Source organism: Prionailurus viverrinus, chromosome A1 (assembly GCF_022837055.1).
Source record: "Prionailurus viverrinus isolate Anna chromosome A1, UM_Priviv_1.0, whole genome shotgun sequence".
In the NCBI taxonomy this organism is placed as follows: domain Eukaryota; kingdom Metazoa; phylum Chordata; class Mammalia; order Carnivora; family Felidae; genus Prionailurus; species Prionailurus viverrinus.
The window spans coordinates 156,655,623-156,673,824 of NC_062561.1; the positions used below are offsets into that span (position 1 = coordinate 156,655,623).

At 36.9% G+C, this 18,202-nt stretch overlaps 1 protein-coding gene across 4 annotated transcripts in view; it reads right to left on the reverse strand.

Annotated features, from left to right (window-relative positions):
• Window positions 1-18,202, reverse strand: part of FAM172A (family with sequence similarity 172 member A) — a 444,471-nt gene that overhangs the window by 149,940 nt on the left and 276,329 nt on the right. For all 4 annotated transcript variants that reach the window (XM_047877340.1, XM_047877329.1, XM_047877319.1 and 1 more), the window contains 2 exons: window positions 13,003-13,119; window positions 5,039-5,123 (listed from right to left, as the gene is read on the reverse strand). In XM_047877340.1, coding sequence (XP_047733296.1) covers window positions 5,039-5,123; window positions 13,003-13,119 — 202 coding nt within the window. The remainder of the gene's footprint in view (window positions 1-5,038; window positions 5,124-13,002; window positions 13,120-18,202) is intronic.

Below are 18,202 nucleotides of genomic sequence, written 5' to 3' on the forward strand. Positions count from 1 at the left end.
TCAAGTAGGCCATAGAATAGTTTCATCCTCTCTTGCCCTTAACTGATTTCCTCCTCCAGCTCCTCTATATTTTGGTAATGTTTTCATTATCCCAGTTACTTCTCATTCTAGCTTACTGTTGTCTTCTCCCTCTCACTGAGCCTCCACGTGCAATCTATTTGCCAACAGGGAGTGCAGATTCTTCCCGAGTCATATTTGTCATCTCTCTCCTTTCCTGTCTGTTCTAATTGCCACCAATCCAGTTCACCCCATCCGCCTCTACTAGCTTTATCGTCATGGCCGGCTGAGTCTGCTGCCTCCTTCTTTCTTTTATCCATTTATTAAATTAATCTTCTTCAAAATCCCATTTTGATCATGTCATACCTCTTGTTCAACATTTTTAAAGAACTGTTTGAGAGAAATCACTGATTTTGATTGAAAAACTGTTCAGTTTTTATAAGTACGTGTGGAAAATGCTGGGGGTTTGGCCCTCTTTTCTCATGATGCCACTTTCAAAGGGAGGAATCTACCACTAGCAGAGGTCCAGGAAACCGTTCTTTTTAATTTTTTTTTTTTGGGGGGGGGGGAGAAAAGATAGTCACGATAAGCTATTGTTTACTGCTATGCCCCCAACTTCCAGAATAGTACCTGGAATATAATAAGTGATAGAAAAACATTTGAGGAATAGATAGATATATGCTGGGGAATGAACATGAAATCTCCTTCTGATTTAAGCCAAATTTTTTGGAATAAAAACCCAAAGGGAATAGAAAAGTTACAGGGAGCAGCAAATTCTGTCCTAAGAAAAATAAGAGCTACATAGTGAGAAGACTTAGTGATCAAATGATATAGTGTGCAAATGTGATAAAGAAGAAACTTAACATCTTTTCTCTGATACATTGTACAGCAAAGTCTAATGAGGCAGTCAGGGAACAAGGCTAGGAATGAATTATCTTCAATGAACTTTTTACTGCCTTTTTAGAAAGCTGCTCTTAAATCCTAAGATATCAGAGCAGGATGAGCCTTATAAGGCTTTAGCCCCCAAAAAGCTTCTGGTGGTTTCTACATAGGCTTGAGCGGTCACCAGAGGTGCAGTTTAAATCTGTTGTATAAATTACTTACTCCTGAAGAAGAATTAACCCCAAAACTGGGCAGCTTAAAACGATACACATTGAGCACACACAGCTTCTGTGGGTTAGGAATCTGAGTGTGGCTTAGCTGAGTAGCTGGCATAGGGTCTCACCATAATCAAAGAGTTGGCTGTATCTCAAGGCTGATCTGTGAGAGAATCCTTTTCCAAGGTCACACACCTGGCTGAGGGCAGGCCTCAGGTACTCACTGACTACTGGCCAGAGCCACCAATTCTTTGCCACATGGGCCTCTGCACAGAGCAACTCACAATACAGCAGTTGGCTTCCATCAGAGAGATCCAAGTCAGAGGACAAGAAAGAGCCTTAGCTCCACCCACATTCACTGGTCTTACCATATTCCCTGTTATCCCTTAAGCAGCAGGCTTCATAAAATGGTGACTAGGTTACAGTGCCTGTTAGGTGACAACACCTCGTGGGGCTGAGAATACATTGGTATTCTAGGGTGTGGTACATACCCTAAATCAGCATTTAATTCATGTGATAATTCTCCCAGATCTGGGAATGAAGGGATGGAAATGGGACTGGTTTCTCTTGTTATTACCCTCAGTGACCTACTAACAAAACTGTGTCTCCTCATTTCTATGATTTCAGGCTCTGCTGATCTAAAGGTCTTAGTTCCACAGAGAGGAATGCTTCTATTGAGTGACACAACAATGATTCCATTGAACTGGAAGCTGAGACTGTCATCTTGCCACTATGGGCTCCTTACACCACTGAATTAACAAGGAATGGAAGAGTACTACTATATTGGCTGGGGTGATTGATCCTGATTACTAAGGGATAACCAAGTTGCTACTACACAATGGGGATAAAGAGGAGTGTGTCTGCAATACAGCAAACCATCTAGGACACCCGTTAGTATTTCCTGTGATGAATGTCAACAGAAATCTACAACCATCTAATTCAGGCAGGATACCTAATGGCCCGGCTGTTTCCAATGAAGGTATGGGTCAGCCGACCAGGCAAGGAACCATGACCAGTTGAGGTGCTTGTTAAGAACAAAGGGAACATGGAATGAAGGTAGTTTTAAATACCAGCTATAGCTACAGGGCCAGTTACAAAAATGAGGAATGTAATAACTATGGGTATTTCTTTCTTATTTTGATTTGAACACACATATTAAACATTTTTGTTTTCCTCTCTTATTTCTTTATCATTTCATGTAAGATGTGTCAGCATAATTAGCTTTATCTCTCAGTATTTAAATTACAGGATACAAAAGGTAAGAAGAGTGGACATCAGCCAAGGACAATAAAAGAACTTTGTATCCTTCCCTGAGGAAAGGGGTTGTGTGTTTTCGTACGTACATGGGATAGTTGTATCACATCAGGTGCAAGCGTGACTTTGTTAATGTCTACAATTGTTTGCAGATTAAGTTTGGTTTAAGAAGATGTGGATAACTGCCAAGGTGACAAGGGGTCAATGTGGAGGCTCTGTAATGTGTCAGTTTGGCTACACTGAACTATGTTTCCCAGAACTATGTTTCAAATTGTGTGTTTCTGGTTAGGATACTACAGAAAGGAAATTTCTGTGGGACGTTTGGAGGGCTGAAGTCAAGCGGCAGCCATTTCTAGCTCATGCGTGTTGTAGTTCATCTGCTAGCTCAAGCACCGGCATGAGTGGCCAGAAGTGCACCTGTTTCCACCCTCACTGAATTCCCCTTCAGCATCCCTGATGCCTGGGCCAGGTGTGTGTGTGTGTGTGTGTGTGTGTGTGTGTGTGTGTCTGTGTCTGTGTGTGTGTGTGCCTGTGTGGATAGGACACTGCCTTCTATAGGACACCCACACCACCAAGGACAGAAGCGAAAAGAACTAACATGAGCTTATGTCCATCCTCATGGGCTCCAGTTCATGCTTGTGGGGGTCTCATTCTTGCTCTCCATCACTTTACATCCATCTCCCTTTCATAAAGGTCTGCTCTGTGGTCTCAAGCTCCAGCATGGATGCAAAGTCGACATTCTTACAGAGCTTAACCAGCTCTGGTCAAATCCCAGGTCAAATCCTTTTAACAAATCCTTTACTATATATAGTCAATCCTCATTATTTGTGGATTCCACATTTGTGAATTCACCTACTTACTAAAATTTATTTAAAACCCCCAAATTGATGCTCATGTGCAGAGTGGTGAAAAATGTGAGTTGCCTAGCTTGCATTCCTAACTAAGGTCAAATAAGGCCATGCTTAACTTTCTGGTTTCAGTTCTCTTGTTTCAGTGTCCTTTTCACAGACTATTTAGTGCCATGTTTTTCACATTTTTGTGCTTTTTTTTTTTTTTTTTTTTGGCGATTTCACTGGCTGAAATGGCCTCCAAGGATAGCACTGAAGTATTGTCTAGTGTTTCTAACCACTAAGCCCTAGTGTTCCTAAGAAGACCGTGATGTGTCTTATGGAGAAAATTAATGTGTTAGATAAGCTGCATTCAGGTACGAGTTACAGTGTTGATGGCTGTGAGTTCAACGTTAGAGAACTCAACAATATTTATTAAGTAAGGTGTCTTTAAATAGAAACATTCATAAAGCAAGGTATACATTGGTTGGTTAATAAAAATGTTGTGGCCAGAAGCTTGTAGGAACCTAATCTTGTATTTCCCCAGGATTCACTAATTCAGCATTCTCAGCGACTTTATAGAACATAACTACTGATAATAAAGAAAGTTAATTACATATATATATATATAATATCATACATGTATATGAATGTATTATATATACTATAATATATAACATATACACTGTATAATATATATACATACACACATACACATATTATATAGATATATTGTAGCATATATATCTCCTATCTGTTTCTCTGATTGAACCTTGATGACAGACCTGAAAAGTTTATCTATGACAGTGAGGCTGAGTTCAAGTTTAGGTATTTGTGATAGTGAAATACAGTGGTAATAATTTTTTACATAATAGTTCTTTACCTAATGTTTGAACTGTTCTCCAAATTATTTCCTTCAATTATATAAACATGTCTGCAACTCTAAGTGCTTAGTGATTAACTGTTCACTATGACTGTCCTATGGAATAATTTGTGTTCAAAACTTCTGCTCGTTCTCTGACATCTCTGGCCAAAACAAGCCCATTTTTGTTCTGCAGCCATAACCAGATACCACTGCTCATTTTGTGTTTACCATCCAAACTGGTTGGGAATTGTGAAAGCCAAAACCAGAAAGCAACAAAAAATATCATCACTCCTCTTATCTAGACATTAGAGACTAACGTACAAACTCTGTTGGCTGGAGATCAATTCCATCCTTAAATTGTCTTCCTAAGCTCACCTGCTTCCTGAGGTACCTCACCCTCTACCTCTTCCAGTAGGCAGGCCCATGTTGCCTTTGTTGCCTGTGAACATTTTCAGATCCATTCCAGCCCTTATTCCTTACACTGCTCTGTTCCCTTTGCCTAGAATATCATCCTGATGTCTTTCTATAATCCACATCCTACCTATTACACGAGGTCCAGCCAAAATATTCTGCATGAAAAATTTTTCTAAAGGTCACAGCAATCTCTCTTCTCTGAACTCACAGCCTTGACTGCCTGTTCTATCACTGACTTGGTACTCAATCCAAGGCAAATATTCTGAGATCCTGATTAGCTACCAGTCCCTGTCTTAATCAACTTTTTATTTATGTACATCCTGTCTCCCTAAGCTTCAGCAGCAACTGTCTATATTACTTGCAAGTTGCTTCACCTATTCATCTTTACTAGGTTTGTTAGTAAGCATTTTCAGCCACTTAACAAATTTCTGGTAGTAGATCAGACCCATGCCGTATGTTACCAATAATTCATTCAAAGATATGAGGCAGAACAACATGCTTAATTCGCAAAATAGAATTCCACATTTCATTAGCATATTTTTCACCCTAGAAAAAAACCCACACATTTCTCATCAAACACATACCTGCTGAGACTCGAGGACAATCGGGCAGCATGGACTCCACTGATGTGTCTAATGGTTCTGAGCTAGAGACCCAATTACAACAATTCTGCAATGCAATAGAGACAATTTTCCGTTGAAACATTTTTTAAGCCAAGACCAACTTTTCTGGCTGCAGAGATAAATTTATCCTATATAATCAACCACTAGAAGTATATCCAATTTCTTTTCCATGCACTGTAAAAAAAAATTCTTATATAAACAGTCAGTATTATTCATGACCAATGTGGCTGTGGAAAAAAGTTTATCTTCTACAATTCAGCAAATTATCTGTTCTGATAAGAAGACATGTAAGCTTCTGTGAATGATGATGGAATACATTTATAACAAAAGGCTAAGATTATAATTAAGGAAAACTGAAAAGGATGTCCATTTTTAACTTTTAGATGGAAATAAATATTAACTTGATCATATGAAAGAATAGCTTCATTTTTGAACTATAGCTTTGTCTCTGTAATACTACAAGAAATAAATTTTGCATTTAGTCCTTAAAATTTGGCTTATATAAATATACTGTAATTTTTTACTTCAACCTGGGTTCAATGAAGGCTGTATCAAATAGTTCAAAAGAAATACAACCTAGTGAATTGAAGCTGTGTGGTTGAGGACACAAAGCCTTCAATATTAAAGCCAATCTTTAAGATAATGATGACTTACCATTCAGACAAATGAAATAAAAACAATGTATATTCCTTCTATACATTTTGATTCTGTATTTAAAGTCTGGCTTAAAAAAATGTGATTAGCCTCATATGGCTTTTAAAAAATTTCTAACACACACACACACACACACACACACACAGAATTTCCAGACAGATTTTATTTTAAAAGAAATCATCCTATCAATCATGTTGGAAAAATCGCTGATTGCTATTCTGGTAAACAAGCATGTATTGTATATTTTTAGATGCTTGCTGCCCTGGTTGTGCACCATGGAATCCGTCCTCACTGTGGAAAGATCCTTGACTGGTAGATCAAGTGTCTTATTGTATTTCCTTAATTCATTCTGTCTGGAAGAAGATGTCAGCTGTGTTGCAGTGAGGAGAGAATTTCAAAGGCCCCAGTCCCCACCAATAAAGGCCGAGGAATGGCTTTTGAATAGATTTGTCAAGGCAACCCTACTGTTCTGGGACCAGGGAGAGCAGGAATAACATAAAGGAAGGGTTGCTGTATGAGATTAGAAAGTGAAGTTCACAAAGCATGGCAGATTTTTGTAAGAAACAGTAGATCAATGAAACTATTGAACTGTGTGGAAAAAAAAAAACCATGAAAACAAACACAACATCTAGTAATGTTCTTAAATGCTTTCTCTCTTTTTTTATTTAAAATGGATAAAATATTAGTATTTTATGTATTACAAAAGCTTGATGGTTTAAAGTGAATATGTATTCTATAACTAGCACTCCTAATCTTAATTAGCAGACGAATGCAAAATTATACAATGTGAGAAAGCAGAAATTATAAAAGAAGTAGGGTTTTAGAAGATATTTGATACATCTGAAATAAGTAAAATTAATATTACTATTGATAGAATACCACATCACAGAGTTCTAGATAATGCAGAAGATTAGCACACAATTAGCCAGCTTTTATATACAATGTGACACTTGCTTGTAAGAAATAAGTATTCTCCAAAGCAGTGTCAAGATATGTAAATGGATGATTCGTTTTATCATTCATCACAGCCCCTAATAAATTCAAAAATCATGACTTCTATAGGTACTAAAAATAGGCTCCCAATGATACAGGGAGATAGCTTCAATGAAGAATGACTTTCCCTTTTTCTCTCTTTTTCTTAAACAATTCAGTCTTTTCAATGACAGCAATTAGCACTACCTACAGACAGGCAGCGATTAGGTATATATTTTAATTATTATTCATCCTCGTAGTATCTCCAAATCTGATGAAAGTCAGCTATTACCCAGGTGATATGTCAGTCTTAATACTGCTCACCTACACTTCACATATGTAAAACTACGTCTTATAGGATATTTCTAGTATTAATGAAAATGATGGTACATTACAATATGCAGGCGATTAATCATTTTCTAACTCATTATCACTGAGTTTAAAAAGCTGAATAAAATGGATTTTACCCAGGTCACCTTTAAATCAAACATTTAAAACAAAAGATAGGTTAATATTTATGATTCTGAAATTTCAGTTTTTATCTAGATCCATGTTTAGTCTTTGATCTCTCATAAAAATAGGTTAGAAAATAAACATCCTATAAGGTGAGTATGTCCAAAAGTTCTCTGGAATGACAAAGTACCTGTGAAGGACAGTTAAGGCTTGAAAGAAGTTTGATGAGTGTACATGGACATGTGTGTGCACGTTCGTGTAACATTTTTATCCCACCGGGAAAAATATGTAGAGAAAAGGGTGAAACAATAAAAAAATATGTTTGTCATGTGACAGAGCATAACAAAATAAATAAATAAAGTGATAATAATAATATTATTATTAATGTAAATGTATGCGAAATACATGGAAATAAATATGAGAAACACACAGCCATTACACCTGAATTCACATGAATTCAATCTGTCTGAAATTCCATCATATCAAATCCAACTTCCTATTCTTTTTTTTTTCCCAACTTCCTATTCTGAGATGCATTTCTATAGTTTAAAAACTAGAGTTAAAAACCAAATTTCTTTCATTGTTTTCCTAATGCTTATTCTATTCCTCTTCTCGCTTCACCCTCACTTTGCCCTCACCCCAGTTCTTCAGCTGAGACGGACACTAGTGTAGTGTCCTGGACGGCAACAGAGGCAGCTGAGTAGGAAAGTCCTACCTAAATTCAGAACATGCTGGAGTGTGTCCTAAGCCCCTGGAGATCCTATTCTAAGGAGCAGCCAGGCATGCTTTACTATAGATAGCAAGTGAAACATGTTTGGGCCTCTGATGTAGCCCTGCCTCATCCCAACCAGAGAGAAGGAAGCCCCTGGCCAGAGCCAAGAGTTTGGGATGCACAATGTAACTAAAGTTTCTCTGGGTTTGAGGGGAAAAAAATTGGCAATACAGAGAGTATTTCTCAGAGTTAAGTGTTCTCAATTTAAAGGTCTTTTACTCTGAAATAATGAACTCACAGTTTTTTTGTGGTTATAAACTGTCTTCTTTATGAAATCCAAAATGTTGGGAACAATATTTCAGTGTAGATATGAAATGAATTAAAATTTTTAATAAGAAGATTAGAACTTAGTTTATTATATTTAAAGAGAAAAATATGTACTAAGTATCCTGTGCAAGGTATCTGGAGATATATTTGCTGACCTGGTTGAATTTAGGTACTTCCTCATTTTTATTTTATTTGCCTGAGATCCACCAATGCCTTAGAGGTAGAGCTTTAAAATGGAAGGCATTGTGTCCTCAGACAAGAACAACTACAATTCAGCAGATTGTATTTCCAAGGACTGCCACTTAGATCTGATGGTGCTGGGTAAGGGTTCATGACAGTTATGTAGAACCATACATCTGGCTTGGCTGGAGATTTTCAGAGGCCAAGAATATGTCAGTAAATGACTTTTGCCCACTCAGCCTTTTTTAAAAAAAAAATTAAAAGTATGTCTTTAAGGTGTACAATGTGATGGTGATGATTTGAAACAGGCATACATTGTGGGATGGTTACTACAGCCAGGCTAATTAATTTTCTCACATAGTTACCATTTGTGTGTGTGTGTGTGTGTGTGTGTGTGTGTGTGTGTGTGTGTGTGTTGTGTGAAAGAACCAGAAATCTATACTCTTGGCAAATTTCTAGTATTCAATACAGTAATGAATAGGTACTAAGTATCCTGTGCAAAGTATCTGGAGGTATATTTGCACATCATGCTGTACATTGGGCCTCTAGACTTATGTCCCCTTCATAAATGCAACTTTGTACCCTTTAACCATTTATCTCACCTCCCTGCCACTGGTAACCACTGTTCTGTTTCTATATAATCAACCTTTTTAGATTCCACGTGTAAGTGTGATCATGTAGTATTTTTAATTGTGTCTGTTTTTTTTTTTTTTTAATTATTTCATCTAGCATAATATCCTGCAGGTCTCACCCACTTGACAGTCCTGGAGCTTGAGATATGAAGTGTCTTTTAGGAGCTGCCTCAGGCTACTTTTTACCTCTCCTCATGAGTCATGGTTAAGTATGGATTCTTGGTCTTTTGGTTGGGAGTAGTTCTCACTCAGAGTGATTGTCAAAAGTAGCCCTCAAATTGTTATTTTAAAATTATATAAGTAATACAAGAATATAGTACTTAACTTTCTTTCTGTGTGCTAATTGCTAAAATTAAAAAAAAAGTAAATCAGCTTTTTTTTAAAAAATTTTTTTTAAACGTTTATTTATTTTTGAGACAGAGAGAGATAGAGCATGAACGGGGGAGGGTCAGAGAGAGAGAGGGAGACAGAGAATCGGAAACAGACTCCAGGCTCCGAGCTGTCAGCACAGAGCCTGACGCGGGGCTTGAACTCACGAAGCACGAGATCATGACCTGAGCCGAAGTCGGACGCTTAACCGACCAAGCCACCCAGGCGCCCCTAAATCAGCTTTTTATACTAAGTGAATAGTTAAAATCAATATCTTTATCATATTAATTTAAATATGCTTACAAAACAAAAAGCAGTTTTATCAATTTGTAGTATAAGAAGAATGACCAGGCAGTTTGTACCAGGAGACACTTCTAATGTTTTTAAAGTGGTGTTTGGTGAAATAAGGGAGTTAATCATTAAGAGGCCAAAAGCAATGAGGCTTCATCTATAACCAGACTACTATTTTTATGGACAACATTCCAGTTAAGTGAAGTTGTTTTTCTTGGGAGGCATATTTGCAAAATATCTTAAGATTTTGAGCCGATTGCAACTGAAGCCAGAGGAGGAGGTGCTGAGGGACACAGACGTTACCCTAGCACACCCTTCTCTCAACACCTATGCTCAAGACAACAGCTCTTTTCTATTCACTGAACCCAGGGTTGTTTGTTCTTCATTATTTCAAGGAGTCTTGCAGAGTGGACAGAGACTAAAAAAAGAGAAAGAAAAAGCAACAGAGTTTTATCCTGAGTGCTGAGAAACACCAGATTCTTATTTTGCCAAACCATACTGAATTCTCCCTGAGGGGGTCACACATTTAGGTGGGTTCCTACAAGGATATCTGGCAAAGGCTTCCAAAGTCTCCTTTTTTATTCTTGTTTTAGAGAGGCACTCTAAGCAGGGATAATTTCAAAGCTCCACAACAGAGATCTAATAATTTTCATCTCTGGGATATTACAGTGTTTTCTAGAACACTACTTTTTTTCACAAAGTAGTTCACAAAGTAGATGGGATAGGAATTACTGTATCTGAAACAGGCCCAGAATGATGAGGTGGCTTTCCCAAGACAATAAGCCTTCAGTAGAGTACCTGGTATATGCCAGATCTCAGTTAGTGATTTAGCTAGTGAGTGACTAAGCCAGATCATTATCAAAACTCAGTTCTTCTAACTCCTTGCACTGAATTACTACCCTATGGCAAGATATTTTGAATATGCAAATCATTCATAAAACAAAAGAATACAACTCATGTATTTTATATTACTTGCGGGCAAGAAGGTAACAACAGTAAGAACTATGATTTATTGAACTTCTTTAAAATACCAATGTCCATGCATTTTTTTTATGTATGCTATTTTCCAACGGTACTTGCAAGGCAGGTATCATATTTCAGAGATGAAAAACTGAATCTCAAAGAGATTAAATAACTTAGCCAAGATCACACACTTAGGTAAGTGACTGAGTTAGAGTCTGAATTTCGGTATGTCATAATAAAAAACTCTTCATGCAATTTCATGCTTAAGGCATAAATGAGGGAATTAAAAGAACTATTCAGGAATAGGTCATTTATAAAGTTATATAATATTAAAAATTTTAATAAAAGCTATGCTTACAAAGAAATTAATGCCAGTGCTGATTAAATTAAGATGAATTCAACTATTGCCTATTTCAGTCAGATGAAAAAAGGCATAGATTAATATATTCTGATTTTTGAAGGCAGCACCTACTCCAGTATTCGTTACAAACAGTTGAAGAAATAAATCTACTATAGAGAAGCAGCTGCTGGTTACCAAAGGGCAGTTAGGCAGGAGGGGGGGCGGCAATGGGTGATATAGGTGATGGGGATTAAGGAGTGCACTCAGATGAGAACTGAGTGCTGTATGGAAGTGCTGAATCACGACATTGTACATCTGAAACTAATATTACAATGTACATTAACTAAATGGAATTTGAATAACAACTTACGGTAAATCATAATAAATCAAAATAAATTTTGTTATGTTCGTCACCTGGAATGAGATATGAAGAAGTTCCAATTAAGAAATGATGAACAGGGATGTTTCTAGTTTGGGACAAGTACTAAGTTCCATAGTGGTTATATGTGGGGGAAAAGGTACGTTTATTAATCTTACTACTTACATAATGCTGGGAGATGTTTTCACACCCACTCGGACAAAAAAAAAAGTATAGGCATGAAATACACAAAATTTCTCTTGAAAAAAAATTAGACCCTTGGAGAAGATAATTAAGGATGTGGCTAAATTGTGAAAGGAGAAATATGAAAAGCAATGTGGTTAGAAATCACGTGGATGTTAGAACAGATGAAAAGTCCACCTTTATATATTTATAACATTATGAGGAATGGAGTAAAAATATTTTAGATTTTTGCATCATGAAGGTACTTTTTCTTCTTTTTTTTAAATCTGAAATTTATTGTCAAATTGGTTTCCATACAACACCCAGCGCTCATCCCAACAGGTACCCTCCTCAATGCCTATCACACAGCCTCCCCTCCCTCCCACCCCCCCATCAACCCTCAGCTTGTTCTCAGTTTTTTAAGAGTCTCTTATGGTTTGGCTCCCTCCCTCTCTAACCTTTTTCTAATGGAAAGAATAACAACAACAGTGAAAACACACTGGTAATATTATGATTATACCACTATGGGATTATACAGCTTAGTCCTTCTATATATTCAAGACTCTTTCCAAACATTAACTCTCCAGTCCTTACAGCACACCATAAGGGCTGGTAGAAGTTGCCCACCATACCCATGGTAAGAGGTCTGCTGAATAAATGTCTGGGTTTTCTATTAAGAACAAGTGGGAGAAAATCAGGAAGGTCAACTAGTTCTCATTTAAAGAAATATATGATTTGACTGGACAAGTGATATAGCATGGTATAGATGATGTCAATTGCTTGTAATATCAGAAAGATAAGTATAAATAAAAAAGAAGTTTCAGCTGTACATCTATAACCAAAATAACACAAATAATAGGTTGAAAGTTAAAAAAAAAAAAAGGAGCATGTTCAACGAATCATGATAGTTTTCAGGCTCACTAGCCCTCAGGAGTGGTAAAAGAAGTTTTCTTATCCTGAGCTTGGACCATGACCAGCCCTTAGGTTTCTCCAGGCCCAAGGGTCCATCTGGCAAAACGCTATCAGCTTTTTACTTCTCCCCCTACTGGCAGTAGTGAGCCAATCCATTAAGAAGTGTCACATACTGACCACCTTTCAAGAAAAGGGTGAGACCCAATGTACATTAAGCTACTTTCCTGTAACTGAGCTGCACCAATGTTAAATAGCTGGTGGAAAAATTAAAAAATCAGAGAATAATAATCTCCTAACAGATCATGACCTTCTTTAGCCCAAGTTCCTACTGTATACTATATGCATACATAACATGCTACAGAAAGCCAAAAAAAGGGAGAAGGGCTTTCAGAAACACATTTGTTCTTCAGAAGGGTTTTCTATTATTATTTCAAGCGTGTCTACTTTTTTATATTCTCTCTAAATGTTCCGCCTCTAGAAAGGGAGTTTGGGGGCGGGAGGTGATATAAGTTGGTGGGGGCTCAAGATATAAAGGCTCTCACTCATTCATCTCAGCATTGAAAAAAAATCTCGTCTCACCTCTCTCATCCATTCTCGAATCGTTTTGCCTGCTTCTTGATGCCACACATTGTGAACAGAGTCTGTCAACGCCACAGCAGTTACCTTACTTTTTACATCTGCTTCTCGTTGAATCATCTGTTTCAAAAAAAGGAAAATAAAATATTGGCTATAATTTTTTTCCCTACTGGGTGCAGCCTGCTTAGTCATAGATAATAATATATTAAAACTGAAAAAGTAACAGGCATCTCTTGTTCAAAGTTACTCTTTTCTGTACCAAACGCATGCCCTGTTCTTGTCCAGAGATGTGAAAAGACCTAATATTTTCTTTTAAAAAGATAATACCACTTAAGTCTTAGAACTACGCAGCTCTATTATTTTCCATGCGGTTTGACAATTCAAGGATTAAAGGGATCACAGGGGGAAAAAGGAGGAATCCCTGAGGGTTTCTTTTACAACTTTCTTCCACCACTTCCTATTTCAGTGCTTCAGGGAAGTTAGCACCCGGGGCTCACTGTTAGCTACTTAGGACTAACTTCTACTTATTTTCAGTAGATGGCATGTCAGTAATGAAAGATGTCTTGCTTTGACTTCTCCAATTTAACTAGCCTGCTCTTCAACACAGTCTTGTAATTCCTTGGTGTTTTAAGTGCCCACAAAGATCTTTCTCTTCAAAGCCCATCAATATCATTTGGCTTTCTAATGTATTTCTTCACGTTGACACGCTACAGTATTACACTCTAACTTTTTTCTTTAGAATGCTATTTCTATAAAATTAAATGGTTCTGAAACTTAAAAAAGAGCCATTTGGCTTAAAGAAAACTGAAGAATTCATCAGTCGTCTGCAAGATAAAGAAAGTGAAAAATAATAGCTCCACATCGAAAGAATCATGAGAGGTTTTAATCTACTAAGACTAGGGACTCTGATTGACACAAGCATAAGAAAGCTTAATAAAAAATTACACTTAAATCAGGAAGCAGTAGCCCTAAATTTCATAGCCATGCCCTCACTGTTTCTTGGCATCAAATGTCTTTTCTCCCTCTAAAAAAGAGCAATTTCTTAATCATTTGCTATTAATTTCTATGAATTGTCTCTCAAAAATATATAACTGAATTTTAAAACAGTGAGACTTCTGAGTGGTGATGAAAGCTCATACAGTGAACGTTGAAAAGCCAGGCTTCTGATACCAAATGATGCCTGTTGGCATTCTGAATGAAAAATGTCTCTCTCTGTTTTAAATGTCTTCAAACCCTACATACGCACATCCCCTCTCACTGAACACTACCTAATGGGAATTGAATTCACTGTTAATGCTGCTTCAGCAGAATTTCCACACCTTAAATCTTTAGGCCTTTTGTTTTCTGCTTATATAATGTAGAAATCTTAAAATCAATGTTGCTTATCAACATCATAATGTAAATGCAAAAATTCATCTTGCAATATCAACCATATTTTTAAAAGCATAAAATAATACTCTAATTCAGTACTTCACATTCATTATTAAGTAGTTTGCTACCTTATAGATTTTATTTTAGAAATAGACTGTCATTCATAAAAAAGAATGAGATTGTGCCATTTGAGACAACATGGATGGACCTAGAGGGTATTATGCTAAGTGAAATAAGTCAGACTGAGAAAGACAAATACCGTATGACTCCACTCATAAATAGAATCTACAAAACAAAACAAAACAAAACAAAACAAAAAACCCAAAAAGCAGAATAAGAACTATAAATATAGGGAATAAACCAAGGGGATGAGGCAGGGGGTTGGGCAAAATGGGTGAAGGGGAAAGGGAGCGATAGGTCTCCAGTTATGGAATGGGTAAGTCATGGGAATAAAAAACACAGCATAAGGAACACGGTCAATGACATTATAATAGCAATGTAATGGGACAGATGGTAGCTATACTTGTGGTGAGCATAGCATGATGTATAAATTTGTCAAACTGCTAAGTTGTATGCCTGAAACTAATGTAACATTGTGTATCGATGACACTCAAATTAAAATATAATAAAAAAATAAAACTACCTTAAAGAATAGATTGTCATGGATCATGTTGGCACTAGAATATAAAAATTTAAACTGACATCAGATAGTAGAACTCAAAATTCCACAACAGTGAATCCACCTGGCTCATGAAGAAGCTACATGTCCTTACTCTCATTTTCTAAACAGTTAACACTTTTAGAGATCTAGAGCGATTGTTGCTAAAGTTACACAACAAGAGCACGCTCTTCTGGTATTCTAAGAATAAGTCTGCATTTTAAATTATTTGCCCTGGATTTTGTTGTGGTTGTTGTTAACAAATGCTGACTTCTGTAAGGTGGCGTTATCTGAAGACACAGAATATGGAAAGCCATTTGTGAAACGACATAAAATTAAGAGTCAAACAGGCTGAGGATTTAGTGGAAAAGCAGGAAATGTGGTAATTAAAATTCCAAACTTGGAAAAATATACAGTTGTTAGATGGACTATCAGAGAAAAAACCTTTGGTCTGTTTTTCCATCTGGCTGACATTTCACACAATGGATGTGACGCTGTGTAACTTTTCTTCACAGAATCGAGCATGATATCTCTTATACAGTTTTAGTCCTTTACAGTATAAAAATCACTTTCACATTATATTACTAGAGGTGAAGAGTGGTCAAATTCTAGAGGATCTCAAAGTAGAGCGGGCTACAAATGAACCCAGTACAAAGAATTTCAAATATTCGACTGTTTAGTAGGAGTAGTAGAATTGTAAATTGGTGAAAATCTTAACAGTTTAGTTCTTTGGATTAATTTACCTCTATTCTAGCCTCACTGAAGGTACTTGCAACTGCCATTTCTGTCCAAAGCCTCTGGATTCTTGTATGTGTTAGCTTGGTTCATAGCCCTTCCCTCTCTTACTGCCTCCACTGGGAGTGAGCACTGATGAAGAATGCTGGAGAATAGCAATGATAGGGTAGGGCGAACACAGGAATCAAGATTGTTTAAGAGACAGACTCTAGATAGAACATAGAACAGGTGGAGGTGCAAGGTGGTTTTTATTAGGATCCATGGATAGGAACTCCTTTGAAATTCCTTGCAAAATTCTGTCTGTACGTGATAGGAATATTTTTCTGGCAGAGGGTCCTAACCTTTCATTAGATTCTTAAAAGGATTTTAGTCTCTAAAAATAATAAGACCCTGTAATTTCAATGTTCCCATATAATCTTGGATGAACTTTGAAGTACCTGCTAAGTGAATGCTTCAAACAATGAAGATCAATTTCATACCTATACCAATCTTTCAAAAATAAAGGATGACCTTCCATTTTTTGTTATAATGTCTTTAGTGTGGTATCAATAGTTGAATAAAAGTGATAAAAAAATTTGATGTCCTAGACATCAACATCTCAAAGCTTCATGGCTTAAGAGGTTATGTATGATAAAATTATAATTAAGATACTATTTATTTTTATTTGTGTGTACAATGTTTATTTACATCTGAGTAGGACTTCATAAATTTCAAAATGAATAATCATTCTTATTTTATTCTTAAATAATATTGAAATATATACAAAACTTGAATTATTTTTCCCATTTGTGGAGGAGGAAACTGGTTGAGACTGAGAAATTGGTTAAAGGCCACACAGATACAAAATGACACAACTCTGCATTGTCCCTGCCTTTAAGTCCTGTGTTCTTTCATTAAAGTCACATGGGGTCTATTTCTCAGTAATATATCATAATGCTCTTACATAAATGAACTCACTTGATTAATCTCCTTTTCTTTACAGTATTTCAGTAACACAGTATTTCATTGACTTGGACATTTAAAAATGGTTAAAGAAATTCAAATCCAGATCAGTAAAGAATGTTGAAATTCTAAAAATCATACCAACATAGAAATCAGTCATGTGCTAAACCAGACTATCAGCAGCATTTAAAAATTACTGTTACAGTTCTAAAGTAAAATGATGTCTGGGATAAGAGGGAAAATTAAATATTTCTTTAAAACATACTGATGATTTGAAAATACAAAGTATTTGATGCTGCCACCTGAAATTTTTGCCCCCTCGCTTTTTTTTACATTTATTTATTTTTGAAAGAGAGAGAGAGGAGAGGGGCATAGAGAGAGAATCCCAAGGAGCCTCCACACTCTCAGCACAGAGCCCGATGTGGGATTCGAACCCATGAACTGTGAGATCGTGACCTGAGCCGAAATCAAGACTGAGTCACTGAGTGGCTGAGTCACTGTTTCCCTTTCTTAATTGTATTTATCTCTTCCTAGTCCTCTCATCTTAGCTTCTACAAAATTAATTTGCTCTTTTCTTCCCCATATTGAGTGTTCCTAGTCTGACAAAAGCTTAACTAACCCAATAAATATGAAGTACTTTGAACAGATTAAAAACATATACCATCTGTATACAGGCTCATCATACTCTTAAAATATTTGGAGTTTGTATTATTTTTTTTTTCTAGAGTAAGATTTTAAACATTAAGTAACTGTAACAAGAAAAGAAAGCCTATCAGACCCTAAGAGTATTTGGTGAGATGAAGATCAGGGGACGGGGGGTGTGGTGTGGGAGGGCCATTGTCAGCAGTAGCCAGCCTTGCTCCCCTCCATGTGCACTATGGCCCTTCCTGCTACCATTTCTCCCCTGAAATCACACAGATCTTTTCTGTCCACATACCTCCCCTCACCATGCTTTCTGCAAGGCCCTCAGAGGAAGGACCTGCCTACGATCTTCACAGGTACCTGGCCAAATCCAAATGTTCATGTCCCTTTAAAAGTTTCTTTATTCCCTTTCTGTACCTATTTCATTTTTCCCACACATCTATCATGAACTACTTTTAGAAAAGGAAAGCACAGACTCCTTTACTTCTACCAAATTAAGTTAAAAAGTTGCTGTCCACTTGTCTTAGCTTAGACGATAAGCTTTTGAAGGCAGGGGGATGTTCATGTTAGAGAGACACTCTGCCATGAGTCTTTGGAAGTAGTTTCTTATCTCTAGCTGAGGGTCTTGGGTTTTGGAAATTATGAATCCAACCCAACACAAGGTTCAGTTCTCTCAACATAAAGAAGTGAACGCTGCATTGGGTTTGTCTTCACCCTAACCTAAAAGAAGTGCATTATTTCATTTTCCCATATTTGTGGCCCAGCAGCTATAGTGCTCAGAATAAATTATCTTAGATTTTAAAGTCCAAGGGGGCCTCCGGAAAGAAGGCAGTGTGAGTTGGGGGTAGGGATGTG